This window comes from Oenanthe melanoleuca, chromosome 20 (assembly GCF_029582105.1).
Source record: "Oenanthe melanoleuca isolate GR-GAL-2019-014 chromosome 20, OMel1.0, whole genome shotgun sequence".
Lineage (NCBI taxonomy): Eukaryota > Metazoa > Chordata > Aves > Passeriformes > Muscicapidae > Oenanthe > Oenanthe melanoleuca.
In genome coordinates, this window is record NC_079353.1 from 5,125,472 (window position 1) to 5,149,416 (window position 23,945).

Consider the following 23,945-nt stretch of genomic DNA (forward strand, 5'->3'; position numbering starts at 1 on the left):
CTGATTTTGGTTAGTCTTCCATGGTGTTCTTATTGGATGGATGTAAGAGGAGTAAAGCTGGGGGGAATATAGACTCTTGGTAGATGGCTGGGGAAAGTTTGCTGCTTGTATTCAAGAGATTATTTGATTGATGGAAGAATCAGACATCTTTCATCAGCTGGGTAAGCAGTCTGGGTGAACACAAAGCCCACTGCTTATTGGAAACAAGGCACTCAGCATCTGCTAATGAACAGGAAAGATTATGGCTGTCTTTGAATAAACTGGTGATGCCCTGAATGGGATTTTCCTCCATCTCCTCTCTTCATTTTCAAATATTTTTATCTCAAAGGCGACTGAGTGGACAAAGAGTTCACCACAGCTTTACAGGGTGGCTGAAAGGGTAACCCCATCACAGACCACTCATCTTTGGAGTAACCCCATCACAGACCACTCACCCTTGGGGAACCTTTCCCTGTAGAGGATCTGTTTGTCACCTTCAGCATCACCACGGCAGCCCCACAGCCCCTGTCCCTGCAACAGGGAAGCTCATAGAGGAACCCACATCCCCAAATATGAAGATATTAAGGGAAAAGTCACTGATAGGGGCCAAAGCAAAGCAGCTGTGCCATGGCACTGAGGGTGCCCCAAGCAGGTCAGGGCACAGGTAGGTATTCTTTGGTGTGTTTTCCCCTTCATTTACACGCATTTACCCTAGCAGCAGCAAGATATATGGGAATCAGCAGTACCTACAGATGTACAAGAGTGTCAGAGCACCCCTGATACCTCTCCTCACCCAGTGGGGGATGAGGAGGAGGCTCAGACCCACGAGCAGCCCCTTACCAGCCCTCAGCTCCCAGCCGTGCCTCTGACTCAGTGAGGGATGGAGAAGGTGCGGGGGGAGTCTCAGCCCAGCCCGGGACCTGCTCCCTCTCTCTGTCCCTACACGGGCCGAACTTTGGGGACCGGGATGGGGCTGCTGGACCAGCGGGGCCGGGGGTGCTCTGCAGTGACCGGCGGGGAGGGCGCGGCTGTGCGGGGCAGGCGGGTGCGGGTGTGTGTGCCTGTTCTACTGTGTGTGTGTGTGTGTCCCGGTGTGTGTCCCGGTGTGTGTCCCGGTGTGTGTATCCGTGTCCTGGTGTATGTGTCCATGTCCCGTGTGTGCCCCGGTGTGTGTCCCACTGTGTGTATCCCTGTCCCGGTGTGTATCCATGTCCCGGTGCGTGTCTCCCTGTCCCAGTGTGTGTGTGTGTATCCATATCCCAGTGTGTGTATCCCTGTCCCGGTGTGTGTCTGTATCCATGTCCCGGTGCCTGTATCCCTGTCCCGGTGTGTTTATCTCTGTCCCGGTGCCTGTATCCCTGTCCCGGTGTGTGTATGTCTGTATCCCTGTCCCGGTGTCTGTATCCCTGTCCCGGTGACTTTATCTCTGTCCCAGTGCCTGTATCCCTGTCCCGGTGTGTGTGTGTCCCGGTGCCTGTATCCCTGTCCCGGTGCCTGTATCCCTGTCCCGGTGTCTGTATCCCTGTCCCGGTGCCTGTATCCCTGTCCCGGTGTGTGTATGTCTGTATCCCTGTCCCGGTGCCTGTATCCCTGTCCCGGTGTGTTTATCTCTGTCCCAGTGCCTGTATCCCTGTCCCAGTGCCTGTATCCCTGTCCCGGTGCCTGTATCCCTGTCCCGGTGTGTTTATCTCTGTCCCAGTGCCTGTATCCCTGTCCCGGTGTGTGCGGGGCTGCTCCCACCCCGTCCCCTCGGCGGTGCGGGGATCCGCAGGGCGGAGGCGGCGGGGCTCGGGCGCTCCGGGAGCGGGGGGCGCGTCTCGCACTCGCACAGGCGCGGCAGCCCCGGGACCGCCGGCTCCTCCCGCCGCATTAAAACCAGCCAAGTTCCCCGCCGGGGGCAGCGGCGGCGCGGCGGCTCCGGGCGGCGCTGCCCGGCGCCGGGGATGCACCCGAACGCCACGGCCCCGGCCGTGCCCCTGCACCCGCACCCCAGCGCCTACGCCAACGCCTCCAACCGCTCCGACCTGCTCCCCAAAGTGCCCGACGAGGAGGACCTGGACGTCAACACCGACATCTACTCCAAAGTGATGGTGACCGTCATCTACTCGGCTCTTTTCTTGGTGGGCACGGTGGGCAACTCCATCACGGCGTACACGCTGGTGCGGAAGAAGTCGCTGCAGAACCTGCAGAGCACCGTGCACTACCACCTGGCCAGCCTCGCCTTCTCCGACCTCCTCATCTTCCTCCTCTGCATGCCCATCGAGCTCTACAACTTCATCTGGGTCCATCACCCCTGGGCTTTCGGGGGGGCCGTTTGCAAGGGCTACTACTTCCTCCGGGACGCCTGCACCTATGCCACGGCACTCAACATCGCCAGCCTCAGCGTGGAGCGCTACATGGCCATCTGCCACCCCTTCAAAGCCAAGAGCATCATGTCCCGCAGCCGCACCAAGAAGTTCATCAGCTGCATCTGGATCGCCTCCTTCCTGCTCGCCATCCCCATGATCTTCACCATGGGGCAGATCTACGGCAAGGACCAGGATCCCGACTCGCTCATCTGCACCGCCATCGTGGACACCTCCACGCTCAAGACGGTCATCCAGGTGAGGGATGCCCGGCCGCGCCTCCTCGCCCGGCTGGCCGAACTTTGCGGAGCCGGGCGGGGCAGAGGGGGCGGCTGGAGCGGGGAGCGGCTCAGGGATGGGGATGTCCCTCCCGGGCAGCCCTGACGGGACCCAGGGTGCGCTCAGGAGGGATTTGTGAGGTCTCGGCTCCGCTTGCTGCGCCCCTCCCCGCACCCGCTCCTGCCCCGCCACGCTGAGCAGAGACCCTGCAGCGAGGTAAATCCTGCTCCGTGCTAATCCTCGTGGTTAATCCAACCCTCCCCGGAGCTCCTTGCCGTGCCTGGAGCTCCCCTTGTCCCGGTCCGGCGCTCCCGGTGCCGCACAGCCCGGGACAGCCGGCCCCGCTCCGCCGTGGGACTCTCGGGTCCCCCCCAAAGGTGGCAGATCATGGCCAGAAATCCCCAGATCTCCATCCTTTCTCTGCATTTTCTGCATCTCCTTCCCTTCTGCTGGAAAGCGGCCAGCAAGTTCAGAGGAAATAAAACCATCTCCCCCCCTCTCCCAGTTCCTTGTGTTGATCCAGAGCCCTCTCCTTCATTATAGTGACAGCTCCTCATTTCAGAAAGTTTTGGACACAGGGTGTAGCAAAGGCTTCTGAAAAGGAGCTGCATCGTGGAAGGCAGAGGCTGCTATTTTTGCTGTTTTGGGGAAATCCGTAGCTGCTTTTAGCAGCCCCATCTGACTTCAGCACGGCTTTGCTGCTCTCCACACGGTGCTAAATCCAACACGCCCATGCGTGGAAAGGATTTCAGCATCAACACTTGCCGTGCTCCAGTGCTCTGGCGGGTTGAGGCATTTGTTTACCGGAGCATTGAGCTTGAAAAATGTAAGAGACACGGAAGGAGGGACAGAAGAGAGCAAGACACCAATCTCCATAGCCCCTTGGCTGCCAGGCTTGCGTGTGATAGCTGCTCAATTTTTTATTTGGAACATGAATTTCAGGTGGGGTTAATCAGCGGGCAGTTGGAATTTAAAGCTGCATGTGTACTGAAGTCGTTGGGATGTTCCCACACTTGAAGGGAGGGAACTTTAATGGAAATTAATCAGAACCATTCCTTCCCACTAAAAGCAGGTGAGCGAATGTGCATTTAGATTAAAGATCAGAGTCGGTAAATGTTTAGACAGAACTCTCTCAGTTTCCCCTCTGTACTGTTCCAGTGAACCAAAATCAAGCTCTGATAGAAGCTCTGGATTCCCTCTGCATTTTGTCATGGTCCCTAACTTTCATCTGAGGTGGTGAGGGCTGCATTTCTCCTGTAGATGCCTGGAAGGTTTTGCCAGTGGCAGCCCAGTGTACTTAACCCAAATTCTCTGCTCTCTGAGGAGACCTGAGCCATCTGATTTGAGAACAATGGGACTGAAATGCATTATTTCCACTCATCTTCCTTCTAGGATTAAACTGATACTCATTGTTACCATGGTAGGGCTAAAACCAGAGGATTATTTCCTACCCATATCTTTGGAAATTACACTTTAAACAAGTCTCAGTGTACCTTACAGTCTTGAAATTACTCAGGCTATACCTTATCCCATTAGCCAAGTCAGGAGTAGGAAGACATGAATGCATTATGTGTACGTGAAGTTCACCTGTGGGCTTTTCCTCAGATATATATATTTAATGAACTAGTGGATTAATTTAAAAGTTAAAAGAAAGAGGCAGCAGCTGGGGGAGAAGGAAGAACCAAACCCCAAACGGTGTCAAGCTGTTCCTTCTCGGGGGATCTGGCTGCAAAAGTGGCTTTGCCAAGACAGGAAGGCTGTTTCATGGTTTCACCCCATTCCTCTGAGCACGGGGAAGCATCAGAGTACGTGAGGCAGGGCCCTGGGCCGGGGAGGCTCTGGAGTGAATAAGCACAGCAGCTGCAAGAGGGTTTGAAGTGCGTTAATGGAAAGCGCGGCGCAGCGTGAGCCGGCGCTCTCACGGCGTAAGCTGAGCAGGGCTTCAAAAACAGACAAATGATGGAAGAGCTGGGAGAGAAAGGGCAGTGCTGATGTGGAGTGTGACGTGCAGAGGTCTTGCTGGGTGCCAATCTGGAGCCCTGGTCTTTTGTGGTGGGTTCAAGCTGCTCTGCAGCTTCTCTGCATCGCTTTGCATTCATTTTCTGTCTTCAAATTAAGGAGAGCAAGGATGCACTTGCTCGAGCTGGCAAATCGCTTGTAATAAATCACTCAACATATTTCACTCCTATTCCTGTTTGGCAAACTGTCTAAAGCAAACTGGTGGGGCTTTTTTTGGGAAACCATTAGCTCTCCAAGTGTTTTTTTTTTTTTGTGGACTGATTGAAAGAAGTTCAAGTTCTGTCCCAGAACAGGCATTGTACCCATTTATACCCTCAGAGACTAGTGTGAGCTATGGTTCTGCTGGGATCATTACAGGAGAATGATCCTCTCTGAACTGGAACAAGCTTCCTGGAAAAAGTATTTCACTGAATCACAGAATATTCTGGGTTGTAAGGGCCTATTTGATTGTAGTAATTTAACATCTCTCATTTTTTAAAAGTTCCTCTGTATTTTCTTTGAGTATTCAAATTTTAATGGACATTCCTGAGTGAAATTAGACTGAATGTGAACAACCAGGATTCCTTGTAATAATAATAATAAAAAAGTAATCACTCAAACAATACTCAGGAAATTTGGTTCTCGCACGTATTAACTTGCACCACTTAAGCTCCACAACAACTGTAAAAGATAATTACTGATATTCTTCTAGCAGTTACAAATTGTTCAGGGCAGCTCATAATCAGGAAGAGCAGTAGGTTAGATGTTCTGCAGGGTGACACTGTGTGTCCCCACAAACCAGGCACATCTCACCTCTTTGCTCATCACTGTCCTTGCAGCTTCTTCACTCAGCCTGTGGATCTGGTTTATTATATATTCTCCACTGCCAAGTTTTCATGTTCTTCTGTCAGTCAGGGACATCTGCTTTGGATCTTGGCATCCAAGTGGGATCTGGAACCAGGAGTGAGTCCATTATAGCCACATTATTTAGGTCTAGTAAACTCTTTAGCTGGCAGACATCCTCTGAAAAGCACTGGTTTAGGTTGTAGGTTCTTTTTCCACATGGATTAAACACCTCTTAAAGCCATACAAGTAAATTCATGTTTTCATGGCACTTCAGCTGGAGGAGGTTTTAAAGCTCCTCGTTGTGCCAGCAATAGATATGAGAGCTCTGGGGCAGGATGAGAAGTTTTCACTGTTCACTTATGAGTCTGTGCCTGTGGGGCTGGCTCTGGAACCAGCTTCCTGAAAAAGGATCTCTCTGAGTGTCCTGATCCACGTGCAGCCCTGTGTGCCATTAGCATTGCACAGTCTCAGCCCTGATTTTCAAAAAGCTCAGAATTTTACTGGCCAGATGCAGTGCAAATTGATTTTCCTGCTTATTGCTTTCTTACCTTCATACCTTTTTGCTGGAGAGGTTCACAGCAGAAGATGGGGAAAGAGGGGAAGCTGAAGGAAATACCACAATCCTGGTACACCATTAGTGCATCCTCACACACAGAGTCAGCAGCTCCTCAAACTAAAATCCCAGGATTTCATCTGAGCCTGGACTGGGCACAAGTGCAAGGGGAGCTGGGTGTGGGCAGCTCTGGCACCCCAAAATTCACAGGGGAAGATGTTTTCCCACTGGTGTGGCACAGCTGTGCTGCAAAATGTCCCCCAGGTTACAGCAAGTGCCTGGGCAGAGTGTCTGACACATGCTAATGTTTTATTTGCACGGACAGCTGGTGTGATCCCATTTATTAAAACACATGGCAGCAGGCCCTGCTCCTCCAGAAACTGCCACAACTCCAGCAGCTCCCAGTTGCTCATTTGTTAGGGCAGCACTTGGGGAACTCCTCTGGACCTGCTCACCCTTCTGAAAGATTTCTGTTCCTCTGTGGATCTGCTCTGCCTCAGCCCACCCTGCGTGGCTGCAGCTCACCCTTCCCTCCACAGCCCTCCTTTATCATGTTTTATGAAGGCTGCTCACAGTTTGGATGATCTGTAGAGTAAATAACTCTGCAGATGAAATAACTCTTTGCCCAAGTGGCTCTTCAGCTTTATTTCTGCCTACATTTCATGCAATGCCTTTGAAGGGACCTGCCAAAGAGCCTCAGGTGTGAAGGGGATGGAAAGGAAGGACCAGGAGCCTTGACATCCATTACCATGCTCTCTACACACTGTTCCAAAGTTATCTATTAAATTTCCACTGGTCTGAGAGTCTCACAGAGTTAATACTTCCATGTGTGATGCTGCAAACCCTCCCTTACACTTTCCTCTGGTGAGGAGCACCTTGGCAGGGTGGTGGGATGTGCTCACTGCTCTGGTGCTGTGGAAGGCAGGGCCCTGCCCACCATCAGATCTGTGATTCCAAGTAAATAAGCATGACAAGTATTTCTCCATATTTCAGGAAAATAGCAAGCTGTAAAAGCAAGTGGCTGAATTCTCTCCAGGTTTGCTGGCAAATCCTATCCAGGATTAGTCAATGGTTCAGGAATCCTGTGTTTATACTGGTATTGACTAGAGGAATTGAAGTTGATTTCTCCTCCTTAAGTCACAGCCAAACTCCTACTGAGGCATTTAATAACAGTGCTGCTCTAAATCCCTCACTTCACCAGAGAGCCTGGGTGCCACTCTCCCCTCTGATGGCACCACAAATGGCACCTTTGTGGCTGGACTGTGTCCCATCAGGTCATGGTGCTGCCACACCCTCAGGCAGACAAGAAAATGAAGACAGTGGTGTGTAGGAGTGTGTGGATCCATCCCCTCAGTGGTGCAGAGGGACCCCAGCCCCAGCAGCATCTGTTGTGGTGGGAGCATCCCTAAAAAGCTGCCTTTTTCCATGGGCTGTTCAAGAACCAGGGCTTTAACTCAGCATATGCACGACAGCCCAGCCTGCCTAATCCCAGCCCGTTTACACTCTGCTCTGTCTCGCAGCTACATCTAATTTAAATAAGCTCTGGTGTTCATTGCTTTACATAACCACTTGGCCTGCTGTGTTTTGCCAGTTCTTATATAATTTCTTCTCTTTTCACCCCCCCCCCCAATTGATTTTAATTCACTTGATTTGTTTTTCCCTCCCCCTTCCCAAGATGTCAGCTGGAGAGATAATAAAAAAACGAGGAAATGTGGCTGATCGATTTAGCTCTTAGGTTTTCCTCTTACCAGCAGTTTGTGAAGGCAGAAGAGATGAAGGTAATCTCATAGTTGCTTTTCCCAGAGGAAAAAAAAAAAAAAAAAATCCTTCATCTGCCTTTAATCTTTCAGATCATTTAAAACAGCTATTTAATTGTCATCTCCCTGCTTCCCCCCTCCTTTCCCTTAAAGACTTTCACTCTCGTCTCTGTGCAGCATCTGCTGGAGACTCACAGATGGCACTTTGGGCTTCCTGACATTCAGAAACACTTCAGGATGGGCTGGCTGGGGGGCAGAGGGGAATTTGGGCTTGCATGGTGTCCCCATTGCCTTTTCCCTGCTGTGAGTTGCCCCAGGACAGTGACACAGCAAAGGTGGCTGGAGGGACTGACAGGGTGGGAAGTCTGAGCCTTAAAGCCAAACCCATCAATCCCAGTGCTGACACCCTTCCTTCCCCTCACTTTAAGCAGATAATTCTGGGTTTTCACATTCCCAGTCTGTCTGGTGGCTCTTTGCCCTCCAGGACAGCCACTCTCACTGTGTGGAGCTGGAGATGCCTCCAATGCTCAGCTCCCCCATGAAACATCTCCCCCATGTCTTGCTTCCCATGGATGTCATTTCTTCTATCCAACTGCAAAGTCTCTTAGGTGTGGGATTAAAAAACCCCCAAACATATAATGATGATAAATCAATTGAGCTGATGAGTTATTTGGGAAAAAAGTGCTTGGGTTTAGAGAAGGTGGTGATGGTGGAGTATTAACCCTGACTAGGGAGAAAATTTCTGAGCTGACAGTTCATTCCCAGTGTTTTTCTACATTCACTTGTTTTCTGTGTATGAGAAGAGAATATTAGTGAGACAGATTTTTTCCCATTATTCAAATGCCTTGTCTGTGGAGGTCCATCCTCCTCCTCCCTCCCTGGGGTACCAGAATCTCATCATCACCCTGCTCCTGCAGGATGCTGTGGCACAGGGCTGTGCTGTGTGACTTTCATCCTTGCCCTTTGGAGAGGATGCATCTGGTGGGCTGGAGGAGCTGCTCACCTGCAGGTGGTTTCAGCATGTGAGATTTGCTCCTCATCTCCTGTGGCTTTTTCACTTCAGTAATTCTCAGTGCAGAGTGCACTGCTGGGCACAGCTCTGTGGGAGCTTTTCCTCTCCCAGGGAAAGAAAGATAGAATGGACAAGGCCTTTGTAACTCAACCTTTTTCTTTGAGGAAAAGTTCAGTGAGGTGCCTTTGAAGCTTTTCTGTTCTCATGGGCTAGGGGCAATCGTCAGCTGAAGACAGGAATCAGAGAGATGAGATTTTCCTAGTAGAAATGGAAAAAAAAAAAAAAAAAAAAAAAAAAGTAAACTTTCATAAAGCCTAGTATTTGAAAGGAGAGAACAAGCATCTGTTTTATGCAAAACCCTTAATGTTCCCTGGGCTGGGTGGCACTGCTCCTGGCTGTGCTGTCACCTGCAGGGGAGCAGCCCCTTCTGCCACGTTCAGCCATGGGGGTCCCTGCTCCCTGGGTCTGCTCCCAGGGCTTTGTGAGGTGTCAGGCAGCCAGAGCAGGAGCAATCTCAGCCCTTCACCATCCCATTTTCTTCCTCCTTTAACCTTGAATTCAGGGGTTCATCACCTTACCAGCTTCACCCAGACCTGGGAGCAGAGACTGCTGCAGATCTGCCACGAGCTCTTGGATGCAGGATGACATCTGGCTCAGCAGACCCCTACTTTTGATCAGGACTCCAGTGAGCTAATTAATATAGTCATTGCAATGCCACATCCTATTAATTTTAACTTAATCAAGAACAAAGCATGTCTGCACTGCTGGACTGAGCAAATATGATCTTAATAGGTGGCAGGACTTTCATAGCACCTTGTTCCCTTGGAGAATTTATTTAATAAGTCCATAACTATTTGAGTATGTTCAATAAGAAATTAACTCACTTTCCCCTCCTATTCAGTGATTTTTTCAAAACCATCTTATAAAAATGCAGCTCACACAGCTGCTGGGAAAGTTTAACTCATTACTCTCATCACTATTGATTCATCCTGCAAAGACCTTACATTTTATCCCCACGGGGGTAATTTATACATTTTAATATACTCATTTAATTCAAAAAAAGAAACTCAGTGCTTTGAGTTTCCCATATCTCATTTTTCATTGCTGTCAGTCATGGACTTGTGACACTGTCATACTTGTTCCTTAAATCCAAGCGTGTCAAGTTTGATAAAGCACTGTAGGCAGAAGAAGGATAGGTTTAGACTAATAAGGAGATTATTTGACCTCAAGGTATAATGATGGGGAGCTGTGTATGTCCCAAACACTTAATAAACTGCACTTACTAACCCAAGGAGCAAACTCAGCCTCAGGCTTCTCTCCCTCACAGCTTGCAGGTGTTTCCTGGCCAATGCAGGATGGAAAACCCCTTGAAAGGGAAGCAAGAAAAAGCAGGAATTTGATCAGTAAGTATCTCAGAGTGCAGCAGTCCAGAGGAGCCAGGCACATGGCCAGCCTGGCACTCTGAACACAGCCTGGAGATCAAACCATGCCAGGAACAAACCCTGTCACACCTGAGGCTCCACGAGAGGAGCTGCAGCAGAGAAACACTGAGGAAAAGCAGCAATAAAGCAACCAAGAAGTTCACTCCTCCTTCAGGATAAATCCTTTTTTTCTCCCTTGAAGGCCTAATTGAATTTTCTTTGCCATCCTCAGCAGCCCAAGGGGAGGCTCCTGCTCAGCCTTTATGGAGAAAATCCATAAGCAGAGTGTGGGGATGGGCAGAGGCAAACAAAAGTGTCCACAATACTTCCAGCACTCATAGAGCTTGGGCTGACACCATTAACCTCACAAAACACATCAATTTTCCCCCAAAAAAGAGTTTCTCAGGGCACTAATGATGGAACTTTCCAGCACTTTTCCCTTCAGCAAGCCATGCAGATGAGCAGAGCTGCACAGTCCACTGCTAGCAGCTCTCACACTTGGGGCTGCAGTCAACAGGGGGACAGTGTTTGACTTAAATATGGCCTTTAATTTATTTATAACTGCATATCCACCACTAAGTATCATATTTAATGCAAATAACATTCAAGTGAAATCCCCACTGAGAGGCACATTATGAAGATTAACAGCCTGGCTTTTCTATTACCCTGGTTTATACACTGTGGATTTGTGCCCTGTGCTTTGTAGGCAAGTGCTGGCAATATTTGAATTCAGAAATCTATATCTAAGCCTGCTCTTTTGCAAAAATCAGTGTCTGAGAGCCTGCTTGTGATTCCACAGGCAAAGAAAAGGGCTGGAGGCTTGAAAACCTCTGGGAAATGCTGACATCCAGGTAGGTGAGAACCTAGAAGGGTTATTTTTGCTAGTCATGCAATAGGGCATTGGAGAGAGGTTTATTTCTTTTAATCACATAACCCACTTTTCTTTTAAACAGGCTGTCAGGAAAATTAATCTCTCCAAGTTTAAGATGATACAGAACATATTCTCATGGCCTGAAATTATCTGGAGCTGGTTTATTCCTTTGGTCATTTGTGTGGTGAATTTGTCAGGTATAATGCCATGGGCCCAGCACCTCATTATGGAATTTGCTAGTAGGTTTGTGTGGGTTTGTGTCTGTTTTGGGTCCTTCTCTGTTCCTCCCTCTGTCCACCTTCCATGGAGGAGAAATGTGACCAGCACCACGCTATAAAAAGTGGCCAGAGCTGTTTGCTGCCCCATCAGAGTGATGCCACTTGTTCCCTGTGCCATCACACAGATTCAGGCTCTGTCACTGCTCTTGCTGGGAGCTTGTCTCTTGTGGCAAAGGGGAAGGGAAACCTCTGCCCTGGTTTTTCCACGAGGGAGTCAAGCAGTGATGAGAGTCCCAGAGCTGTTGCTGGAGGGCAATGTTGGAGTATCAGGAGCCCAGCTTTGACAGGAGGGAGGTCAGTGCAATGCCAGCATGGCCAGAAACTCTGCCTGATCTGATGGTTTTCCAGGAGCATCCTGGAGCCAAGGAAATACCATTTATTCTTTAGTATCTAGCCAGAAAGGGAGTTTGTTTGAAGACAGAGCATTAGCAGCTGCAATAGGCATTTTTCTGAGTCAAAGGGAACAGCAGAAGCCTATTAGACCTTGTGTCACTGCTGAATACTCTGCTTGGGAGCAGTAAAAAGCTCAGGGAATTTCCAGCTGAGCTCCATTATGGGTGCATTTTCCCTCAGTTCATCACAAGCCAAAATATGGGGGTGTCACCAGAAGTGTGTCCCAGGGCAGTGCTTCCAATGAGAACAAAACCACAATTACCCAAAGGAAAGAGCTTTTCCAAGGGGCCAGGGCAGAGAGGGGATAATAACAGCAAAGCAGAGAGGCTGTGGCTCCCAGCACCCACTGGCCAAGCTCTGCTCCCAGCCACAAACCCTCCCTGCTCCTCCCAGACCCCATCAGGTCACTGGTGCTTCCTATATTGTCCTTTTTCAGCAAGGTTTCAGCTTGGTGCAATCCCTTGCCAAGCTGCTCTTCCAATTCCCCCCCTGCATGGAGGGCAGGCTGGCAGCTCAAGGAGATGCTTGGAGGGAAGAGGAGTGCTTCAGGATAAAAACAGGGATGGGGCTTTAGGACAGAGCTGTGCCTGAGGGAGCTGCTCTGCTTTTTGATAAGAAAGAGCAGAGCACTCTTGCTCAGCAGTGATATTAATGTTAGGGGTCCTGCAGGAAAAGAGGAGGAAGATGAAGCATGGCAGGAGCCATTTATTTTTGAGAATGAGATGCCAGCTGCACTATTGCTTTGCAGCTCTGTCTCTTCCCAGCAAATGAGTCTCCCACCCCTGTCCCTCCCTGCCAGCCTGAGTTCCCCTAGAAGGGGCTAGAGATGTGATCTGCAGGGAATGGCTTCATCAGAGGGAGATGAGGCACAAGGTCTTCCCCTTTTCTGATTGCTTTTCTCTTCCCTCTTCCCCCAGTTATCAATGGAGCTACTGCAAGAAAGACTGTTACAAATATAGTGATCAGCCAGAGATAAAGCTGGCTGGTGTCTTCATTACTTTAGAAAGAGTGTTTTTGGGAAAGGGAAAATAGCTGGTCATGCCCCAGAGGTTTTCTCATATCATGTAGTGCTGGGCTAAACTTCATCCCTTAAATATTGCCCAGGCAAAAGTAGTTTTGAGGGCACTCAGGAGCTGCCCCCATCATTGTGAGGTTATGTGTCTGTGCTCTTGCACAAACCAAGTTCAAATAATTTTTCTGTTTTCTGCTCTGAAGATTGGTGTATTTTCCCCCCGTGAAATAATGGAAAAATTTGTTTAACTCATCAACTATTTAGGGAAAAATGCAATTTACTCAGTTTCAATTAGAAGAAAACACCCAAAGCAATAAAAAACCCACTGGCAGCCTGGAAGTAGAAGCAAAGAGGCAAGGGCAGAAACAGGGCAAGAAATGACAGTTTTATAAACCTCCTGCTGGCTAGGGATAGAAGAGGTCTTTGTGCCTGCAAAACAAAACAGTTTTTTTCTGTAAAGCAACTATTGACTGGAGCTCTACAACTGCAGCTGGAGCTGTGCACAGCAGCCACACGCCTGCAAACAGACTGACTTCCTCCCCACTGAATTCAGAAGAGACAGGCAGTGCTTTCCCTTGCTCCAAATCAGAGCTGTGCTCTCAAATTAAAAAAAAAAAAAAAATAGCCCTAAAACATTCCAGGTGATTTTTCAGGAGAAGGAGTGAGTTCAGGCGATTTGCAAGATTTTTTTTTTTTTTTTTTTTTTTTTTTTTTTGTCCCCCAGTTTCACAGGGCTGCAGCAGCGTGGCTGTGCCAGGTGCCTCTTGCTGGGGCTGTGTCTGTCAGGGAGCAGTGCCTGATTTTCCCTGTGGATTTGCAGGAACACCTTTCCTGAGCCAGCAGACAGCTCCAAAGGCCACGTGTATCGATTGGGCTGAGGAGATTATCTTGGCTTGTGACCTGTGGGTACTGTTGAGACAAGATTGAAGCACAGCTGAAAATCTTCAGGGTATTAATTCCATTCCTTGGGCTTCTTTCCTCCTCAGGAGACTGGTCCACACCTCAGTTCCTTACACTTTTGAGGGTCAGCCTCCTCTCCCAGGCAGTGAGTGATAGGATGAGGTGAAAAAAACTCAAGTTGCACCAGGGGAGGTTCAGCTTGGATGTCAGGAAAAATTTCTATACTGAGTGGCTAAGCAAAGATGATTCTATGAAAACCCTAATAGTTAGCAGATTTCCCTCTATTTCTGTCCTGCAAATTTCACACATTTCCAAGCACATTGGAAAACCTTCTTGTGCTCCATGGAGCCATCACCTCGACCGATCCTCAGGAGCAGTGCTGCTCTCCTGCCAAGACCAGCCTGTGGCTGGGGCCTCTCAGGTCAGCATCTCAGCAGCAGGGAAACCACTCAGGTGGAGAAAGAGTCTTTCTGCCTGGCTGCCTTCACTCACAAACAGACAGCAGTCCCAAACAGGGGGTTGGTGTTGATGTGGGGTGAAGATGGTTTCCTTCCTCAGAGCTGGGTGATCCCAGTGCTTGGGAATCACCCAGAAATGAGTTTGGCAATCAAAGACCTCTTCAGCAGTGGTGAATCACAGAATCATGGTTTTAGTTGGAAGGGACCTAAAGACCATCTCATTCCAACCCCTTGTTATGGGCAGGGACAACTTCCACTCGACCAAGTTGCTCCAAGCCCTGTCCAGCCTGGCCTGGGACCCTGCTGTGCCCAGCATCCCAAGAGGCTGATGGGGAGAAAATCCCCCAACCTTTTCTGGGAATTAACTTGATGAAAGTTATTACCAGCAAATATCAAGAAAGAAGCCTTGAAAAATTAATTTCCAGGCTGTGGCAGTGGTTGTTTTGACAGGGTTTTGATGCCTTCATTCAATATTCCATTGAAACTTTGCTGGAGATAAGTGATCTCATAGAAAACAGGGCTTTTGTGTCTGGTCACAAAGAATTATTTGCAAAGACTGCTGAGGGAAGTAGAGTACTTATCCAGGGAGACAAGAATTTCAGCTGAAAATAATCATGGCTTTTTCATTTATAATTCTAGCTGCAACTTGTCAGAAATCTGCCTCCATCCAAGCTGATTGGGCTGGAAATGGGGCAAACCAGTGACAAAATGTGGACTGGTCACCCATAAGAAAACAGCTTGTTCCTTGACTTACTCACAAAATGCTTCCAGCTTCTCCTTCTGCTCACAACATGGTGTTCACCAAAACCTGGGATGTTTTTAGGAGCACATGTTTAAGCAGCAATGTAGATGTGGAGTGGAGCTGCTGCCCTGCCAGCCTCTCACAGCTGTTGGGTGAAGTTTTGTGTTGAAGTTGTTTTAAGGTGAATGAGACAAACTTGCCTGGAGCACCAGCACCAAGCCCAGCAAAAAAATGGACTGATTAAATAAACAGAGATTTCCCTGTTGTTAGTGCTGTTTAGATAACTTTGAAATGCTTATTTTTCAAAGTAAATGAATTACATAACCCTTTCCCCTATTTTTGGCTCAAGAAGGAGTCAGTGAATTTTCTGTTTCAGAGCAGAACATTTGTGCTTTTCACCATGATTCAGGGAACAGTTTTTAGTCTGAGGCTGGTGTATGGATGATTCACAGTGACACATTTGGTGCTGGCAGCAGGCTCCTCCTCAAAGCCTTGATGCACGGTATGGTCTGGGCTGTGCCTCTCCAAAATTTGGGCTTGAAGCTGTGCTGAGTCTGAGGAACCAGGCTGATCCCTGGACCACACCAGAGTGCAAGCTGGCATCAGAACTGGTCTGTGACAGCATTCTTGTCAGAGTACATCCTTACACTTGTGAAAAGTTTCATGAGTTGTTTCACTTCAAATTTTCCCTTTCTTTTGCTCTACTTTCCATCATGGTTTACATGTTCTCCTTCATTTTTGATACTTTCTGGGCATCTTTTGGTTTGGAGCTCTGGGTTTGGTTTTTTTTCATTTAAAGCAGAACAGGCAGGGATGGAGTGTGGGCTGGGTCTGCTTCCCAGAAGGCTGTCCTTACTGCTCTGGAAGGAAAATCATTTCCCACCCTAGCTGTCCCTGGCTTCCATCACTGAAAGTGAGAAGGGATGGAATGGTGCAAAAAGTGTTGTGGAAACTGTGCTGTTTAACTCTCCCTTTAGTGTGTGATCCATCAAAGTAATTACATGCAGCTCAGGAGCCTCAGACTGCTGCAACAATGGCATTCTCCTGTAGCTTTTCTATTTCCATCTAATTAAATTGTTATTGTTTCATTCATGTTAGTTTGCATTTTAAATAAGGAGATAGGGACAGAGTGGCTGATTGGTAACTTATTCCCTGTGTGAGTGAAGATTAGCACTAATCACCCTGTCATACTTGTGCTTTTCCTTATGCACCTCAGACATCAAATTGCAAAAGAAGGGGAGAAAGAAGCTGGGGTTTGATGACACTGATTTATTTCCTCTGCTGGTGTCAGGAGGGGAAGGTGACATGCCCTTGCCCACTGCCTGCACGAGTTGCATTTAGAGCAGTGAAGGGATGTTCATCCCAAAGCAAAGCTCTGCTTTGGAATTCAATGGGCTTCCATCTCCTCTTTCTTTAATTTTTGTTGAGTTTTATCACCTGCCTCTTCATTGTGTCAAGAGAGGGCAGGGAGCAGAGCCAGGCTGGGCATGTGTGGAGCCATCCCTATTGGAAACACCACTTGAAATCATCTCCATTAAAGCATGGCATGGCTCAGAGCACCTCAGGGAGAAGCAATAGAGAGCTTTATTTAGAGAAACACTGCACTTATATAGAGTAGTTTGTGCCATACAGAAGAGAAAAGGCTCATTGGTCCAAGAAGGCAACACCTCTTTGAAAACATGCTTTCTGCAAAACATCACTTCTCTCACATCTCCAGCAGGTGTTTAATCATTGTTATAATTTCTTGTCCTTGAGCAGCCTGAGGAAAGGCTGCTTTCTTTCTCCCAGCAGCATCCTAACAACACTCAGCCATGGGGACCATGCTTGGTGAGGTTTGGGCACGAGTTGGGAGCAAAGGTGTGATAATCTGGGAGCAGAGGTAATTTGGGAGCAAAGGTGTGATAATTTGGGAGCAGAGGTGTGATAATTTGGGAGCAGAGGTTTGATAATTTGGGAGCAGAGGTGTGATAATTTGGGAGCACAGGTTTGATACCCAGCCCAGCTGGGATGCAGCTGGAATCTGGCCATTTGAATCCTCCCCTGCTCCAAGGGTTTCTGCAGCCCTGGAGCACGTGTGCTTTTGGAGGGTATTTTTAGCAAACTTTAGGGCCACAGAGAAATAGAGCATCAGCATCTGGAGGAGCTGTCATTCCACTTCCAGTCTTGCAGGAGTAACTCATTGACTTATTTATGAGAGCAGTCAGCTCCCCTCTCCCTGTGTGTAACAATCTGCTTTACCTCTCCCAGCTCAGAGAAATAATTTTATTGTCAACCATTCTGTGCCTTAAATAAAACCTTAAAACAAGTTAAGCAAGCTTTGAGGGAAATGGAAATCTTCCCAGATTTTATTTTATCCTATATTTTCATTCTTTCTGAAATAACCCACTCTTTCACTGTCTAAACCAGCGAGCAGTAATCACTGCTCTGGCCAAAAGGAGGGGGAGGAAATGACTTATTTTACAAGACAACATCCAAATACTTTGTGCCCAGTAGGTGAAGCTTAATCTGTTAGCTGGAAAATGCCTGTGTCAAGAATGACTAATCTGAGTCCAAATGATACCTGGAAAATGAAGATACTCAGTGAAGAGAAAGATCCATCAAAATGAAAGGACAGGTTGTTTCCTCCTCCTTTGTTTCAGTCCAGATAAACTTTCTTCATTTCTACACTTTTTTTTTTTTTTTTTTTTTTTTTTTTTCCTGGATGGTGGCAGGACAGGCAAAATACTCTGAAGGCACTGGTAGCTCATGGTGAAAAACAAAGTTGCTTTGCTGCCACAACCTCTGCACCCTAACGCTGAGCCTCACAAAAGCACTGATGCTGTGGGAGAAATCTTGATCCTCTCTGCCATGGCAGGAGCCAGAGAAATGTTGGGTGAGCAGGTTCCAGGAGAGCTCAGAGCAGGTGGGTGATCCCCAAGGGCTCCCAGTGCTGGAGTCACAATTTCTCCTTCCTCCTCCCTTTCCACTGCAGATGTTCCTTCTGCTCGTGGCAGAGTGGAGAGACTTGTGGTTTTATAATGGAATCATTTGTTTTCAAAGGAGAAAAAGGAGCTCGGCTCAAACCAAGAAGAATGACTTAAGAAATTTAGCAGGGATGAGTTTAACAAAGCAATTAATTTGGGGTTGATCTACAGCATTTTGTGTGCAAATTAAGCTACTAGTTTGAGCTGAGGTGGATCACTGTGATTCATTTTGGGCTTATAACCCATCTTTTTCTTCTTCCTTTTTAGCTTAGGACAATTCTGAAATAAAGCAGAAGTTCAGCATATTTTTTATCTAATATTTTGAAACTAAATGTGTTAGTGTTTCCAAGGAAAAAACAAGTGTTTATTTGAAAACACTGAAATAGTTCAACATTTACCCTTTTTTGTCAGTAGTGTATATTGAATTATGACAAGTAGCTTTTGATTTCCTTCCAAAAATTAATTTTGCATCAAATTCTCCACTCTCTTAAGATTATTTGTCTGTAACTGCTGCATTTCTAAGCAAGGGCTGTGCCCTGTGCCCCCAGCTTTGTAACTCCCATCCTTCAGCCTTCGTGGGGTGGCTGCCAGGGACCTCCAGAAGTGCAAGCACAGGGTTTTATCCAAAATTTAGGGGCTTCATTCTGCAGGAGGGCTCCAAAAAAACACTGCAAAAGCTGTTAGAGCAGCTCTAAGTTATAGCAGATATTCAAAGCTCATAACACAGGTACAGAGGGCTTTTAGGGCCCCAAGATTAGCTTTCACTTTTTCATTTTATTATTTTTTTCTCATTGCCTTTAGTCAAGGCAATTAGAACTACTTCAGCTATTAGAAGCCTCTTGCAGGATAGAAACATTTTTCAGTTGTTTTTACAACTTGTGCTCCCACATCTCCTCAGTCCCTGTACTTTTTTACAACAGCATGTCAGAACTCCTTAAATGCACAAAGATCTTAAATTCTCCAAACAGATCTTCCTAGTAATGTTTTTGTACAGCTTTCACTGTGTCACTGTGATGAGTCAAAGCACATCTGATTTGGCTTTATCACTCCCTGAGCCAGGTTCCACTTCTTTTAAGCATTTTAATTAATGCACAATAAATAGATAAACTGATACTTAAGTTGTCCCCTAGAATCTTCTCGGCATTCTCTTTTGATTCATATTGTTTGAAGTATCTCTCTTCAGTGTGTCTTTTTTTAAATTTATTTTGCTTTTGCTTCTTCACTGCTAAAGATCAAATGTTTTTCCTTGCATGTGTCAGGGACAGACCAGAGAGGACCTGAGGGAAGAGTCTTTAATAAGATCTCTAATTTGTTCTAAATATATTAATCCAAATAGCAGTGAAGAGGCTGGTGCCTTCCCTTCTTTGTGTTTGGTTTGTGCTTTTTATTTTGGTTCTCAGGTTGTGAAACTGGTTGTATCATTAGAGAGCAGACCAATCCCTTTTTTTTTTCCATCTGTATGATCTCTGCTTTACCAAAGGCTGTGCAGCAAAGCAGAATTTCTGAATTCCTGTGCAGCAGCAGAGAGGTCCTCACCTGTGAAGTTTTGACACACTCGAATTAGATTTGAACTCTGCCTTTAGAAGTAAAGCTGGTCCATGCATGTATTCATACAAACAAACAACCTTGTTTTCCTGCAAAAATGGCTTCATAATTACAATGAGATGGGATTTTTGCAATTTTTGCAGAGCCAACAGCTCTGTCTGCTTGTAACAAGTGCAGCTGCAGAGACCTGCATGTCTGATGCCCACGAGTTGGGAGGGACCTGCAGTTCCCAGTTCACTTGTGTAAGCTGTGAACCTGAAAAAGTGGTCAAAGTTACCATAGGCTTGTCACTGCAGCATTTTTTCCAAATTGAGCAGTGCCAGGAAATAGAAGGTAAAATGAATGAGAGCTGCAAGTGATGGAGCCAGAAGCAGCAGAGTGTGTTATCCATCCCACAGGAAAACATCAGCAGCAGTGATAGAGTGATGCTCAGCAACTCCTCTGGGCTGGCTGAGACCTGGCTTTGGTCACTGTCCTTGTCTCCATCACTCACCTGTTGACTGTAAACAGCAGCTCAGCAGGGAGTTGGGTTTTGGGAATGTTTAATTTCTATCTTAAACAAAATCCAGTGATGTTCCTTTGAGCTGGTAACTCGGTACAGCCTCAATGGAGGGGATGGCTCACATGGTGAGACCCTGGCACAGGGTGCCCAGAAAAGCTGTGGGTGCCCCATCCCTGGAAGTGTCCCAGGCCAAGCTGGATGGAGCTTGGAGCTCCCTGAGACAGTGGGAGGTGTCCCTGCCCATGGCAGGGGTGGAATGAAATGAGCTTTAAAGTCCCTTCCACCCAAACCATTCTGTGATTCTGTGATTCCCACCCCATCTACCTGCAGTGCTTTACCTTTCCCAGCATTTAACTCCAGTATGTGTGAAGGAAGCAGCATTTGTCTCCTTGCTAACATCTAATTTTGAAACCCATTAAGAGACAGGAGACAATTAGAAGGAAAAGGTGCCATGATCTCCTTTCTCTGCCCCTGGTGCCGCCTTTGCTGAGCGCTGCTTGCCCCAGACTTTGTGAGTCAGTGCTGCACAGGAGAGCTCTGAGTTCAGTGTGAAACCAGCACTTTTGTTCTTGCACACTCTTATTTAACATCCCTCCTCCTCCTTCAGCACTTCCAGTGGCAGTGGAATAATTGAGAACATGGATGATTTGATTCCATGACTTTCTGAGTTGGCACATGGCAGCAGAGGAGTCGCTTCTCCAAGGTTCTGCAAATTCCTTTAAACAACCACGGCAAGGCCCAGTTCTCTCTGCAGTGGTGTAAAGGCAAGATTTTGTCCTGAAAACCAAATTTTGCTTCATTCATTTACAATATTCATGCACTCAGCCTGCCAGCCTGGCATTTCAGCTCCCCTGTGGATGTTTTTATTGCCTTTAGTCAAGGCAATATTGCACAGGAGTTAGATTGAGGCATGGAAAGTCAGACTCTCCAGGGTCACTAGAAGGGCTTCATTTATAAATAAACCTTGCTAGAAAACAGAGAAAGTCACTATGGAAGAGTGCTTGGGAAGAGGAGGTTTAGGCCAGACCTAGTAATTTTCTGCCTCCATCTATTTACCTGAAAAACAGGAATAATAAAAACTTTCTTGTACCCAGAAGGGAATGAATGGTTTTGCTTAATGAATCACTTAATATCTTTGTCCATAAAGTGATGCACAAATCCATCATACTTCCACCATTTCAGGGCTGTGTATGCTATTCTCTCTCCATGAAAATTCATTGCAGTACCTGAACGCTGAGTGCTAATGAGAATTCTCTGCACTTAAAGGGCTGAAATTAAAATACTGCAATTACCAAAGTATCTTCCATTAGATGGAATTATTTATGAGAACTTGTCACTTAAAAGACTCTCAGATTTTTACTGAATCAAAAATCAAGACATTTCAGGCCATTGTCATGTCTTTTTTTTTCTACCAGAGTGACACAGGATCATCTCTTCTACATTATCATGAGTTATGTGGGAGAACAAAGTCCAGGTTTTCTTATGAAGCTTCTATAACCATTGTGGAGTCTCTGCAAACAATTCAGAGCTGAATCACTTCATTTCACCAGTTTTGATGCTCATCCTTCTCATCTTTGGTCCTTTATGGAAAGTAAATCTTAGTTCTAAACACTGACCAGAGAGAACATTGCCCCACCAAATAATTATATTTTTCAGGGTTTTTGGCAGAAACAGACCTGAAATCAGCATCCCTGGTCCTTTATGGTCCATTTTCAAAGCTTGGAGTTTCTAAGGCTACACTCAGATCCCAAGTAGGGCTTTACTGCAAGCAATTCCTTTTCAAATGGAAGAGGTAAATAATATCAGAAGCAAGCCTGTCTTCCATTGTGAACTATTATCTTGCAGGCAGAGAAAATACCTTTTATTAAAATAATGAACTGAAATGGAAAGCAAGCAGACAAAGTAAAGATCTGGGCGAGTTCCTGGGAAAGCAGATCCTTCTTTGATCTCAGGCAGGAGCAGACACCTCGGTTATGTAGCAGAAAATCAATCTCAGTGTAACTGTGGTGCAAGGATGCCCACACAAGAAGCCAAGGACACTCCTGGAAGCAGCAGAAGGTACATATTTAGGATATAAGAACACATTTGAGGTACATATTTATTGTCCTTGGGGTGGGAGTGAGCTGGGGGCATCTAACATGCCATAAAAGCAGTGTCATATTCCATCTTGTGTTAAAGCACTGGCAGTGGCTCAGCTCAGAAGCAGATGTTTATGTTTAAAATAAATGTCTTGGCTTAAGAGTAGAAAGGGTCACAGTGTATCTAGATTTTTTATTAGCCTTTTGGAAATAGAGATTATTTTAAGAAATGGGTAGTGATAGTGTTTCTTCTCTGTCCCTGGCTTATTGTCAAAAGAAGGAAAAAGACTGGAGAAACTAATTACATTTGAAGTGTATCTGATATTAAAAAAAAAAAAAAAAAATTGAAGAAGCCACCAGTCACTGAAAGGAGGAGAATGTTTCATTATGAAGCCAATTTGCCCTTTAATGTGACTGATGTGTGCAGGTGTTTGCCTGCTCTGTGCCTCAGAGTTGGGCTCTGGGACTCTGAGCCCTATGCCCAACACATGAGCTGATCCTGTCCCTCTTCCCACCCCACACTGACCCACATTCTCACAATATCCTGGAGAAAAAATGGAGCATCTTTATGACATTTAGAGACAGAAATTGGACCAGAGAAACCCACACCAACAAGGGCAGGGGCTGGAGCATCTCATCTCCTCTGCTTCTCACCGGGTTTCAGCTCAGGGAAGGGGAAGGGAGTTGGGCACATCACCCCTGAGAGCTGCAGGGGCTGGAGCATCTCATCTCCTCTGCTTCTCACTGGGTTTCAGCTCAGGGAAGGGGAAGGGAGCTGGGCACATCACCCCTGAGAGCTGCCAGTCCCCAGCACAGCTTCCTCCTCCTTTCTGACACGGTGTCAAAGCCTCAGTGCACGTGGGGGCTGCAGAAGAGCCAGAGGACACCTTGCTGTGACAGCCAGAGGGGACAGGATCCTCCCATGGCCTGCAGCCTTTACTGGGACAGTGGGTACCAAACTCACCCTGGGCAGGGAAGGGTCAGCGAGCACACGGGGTCACAGCCAGGCAGCACCAAAAAACCCTCTTTGAGACCTTTTTTCCTGGGCACCCTTTGAGCAGGCATCTCCCCCGTGGCAAGCTGGGCTTTGTCCTCACCTGGCCACTCTCAGAAGGGCTGTGCAAGCCAAAGTGCCCTGGCAGCCCCAGAGCAGAGCCCGGGCACAGCCGCGCCGCCCGCACGTGGCACCCGCCGTGCCAGCAGCTGGTGGCTTTGTCCCCATGGCACATGCCAAAACAGCAGCGCTGGCCAGCAGCCCTGCCTCTCAGCAGCTTTCTGCCAGGAGATGGAAGGGGAAGGATCAAAGGGATGATTTTTGCTGTCAGATTTTGCTCGGCGGCATCAAACAGGAGCGCGGAGTGCCCGCTCGCTGCTGGGTACCACAGCCAGGTGAAATGTGCTTCATCTCATTCCTTCAGCCTGCTCTGGAGCTGGATTTTAGTCGTGAATTAAAAATATAAAAAAATTAAAGACTGAATATACTCGATTCTTGGCTATGAATATTTATGGCAGTATTGGACTTGCAAATCAAAGGTAATTTAAATGTCAAAACTGGTGTAAAGTCTCTCCTTTGGAGGATAAGTCAGAAAATTAAACTTGATTACAAGCCATAACATTTGGAAATTAGCATCTTAGGGTATCAGTGATAAACACTTCTGTACATCCTCTTTTAAAATAATGTATTTTTAAAAGATGAGAATTAATTTTAATGTAAAAATGGTCCCTTAATTAACAGTGAGGTAATTAACAGGGAAATCCTGGTTGCATTCATGACACTGTGATTACTTCATCTTACTAAATCACTTCCTCTTTTTCAAGGAATCTGCCTCCACAACTATTTGGTCAGGAATGGTTCCTACCTGAGACAGTCTTGTGTCTGGGCAGCCTGCATTAGGGATAAAAGCAGCAATTTTTGCACTGAAATTTTTGTGCTTCAAAAAGGAAATTATTTCAGTTAATGCATAGCAAAGGCTGGTGTAAGTAAGTGCCAGCAACAGCAGCTGCAACATCTCT

General features: G+C 47.0%; 1 protein-coding gene across 2 annotated transcripts in view; it reads left to right on the forward strand.

Moving 5' to 3' along the window:
- Positions 1–1,884: 1,884 nt before the first annotated feature.
- NTSR1 (neurotensin receptor 1) overlaps positions 1,885–23,945 on the forward strand; it is a 54,597-nt gene continuing 32,536 nt past the window's right edge. For both annotated transcript variants that reach the window (XR_008841990.1, XM_056507767.1), the window contains exon 1: positions 1,885–2,582. Coding sequence is in view for 1 of the 2 variants with exons in the window: in XM_056507767.1 (XP_056363742.1) it covers positions 1,923–2,582 (660 nt within the window). In the remaining variant the exon portion in view is untranslated. The remainder of the gene's footprint in view (positions 2,583–23,945) is intronic.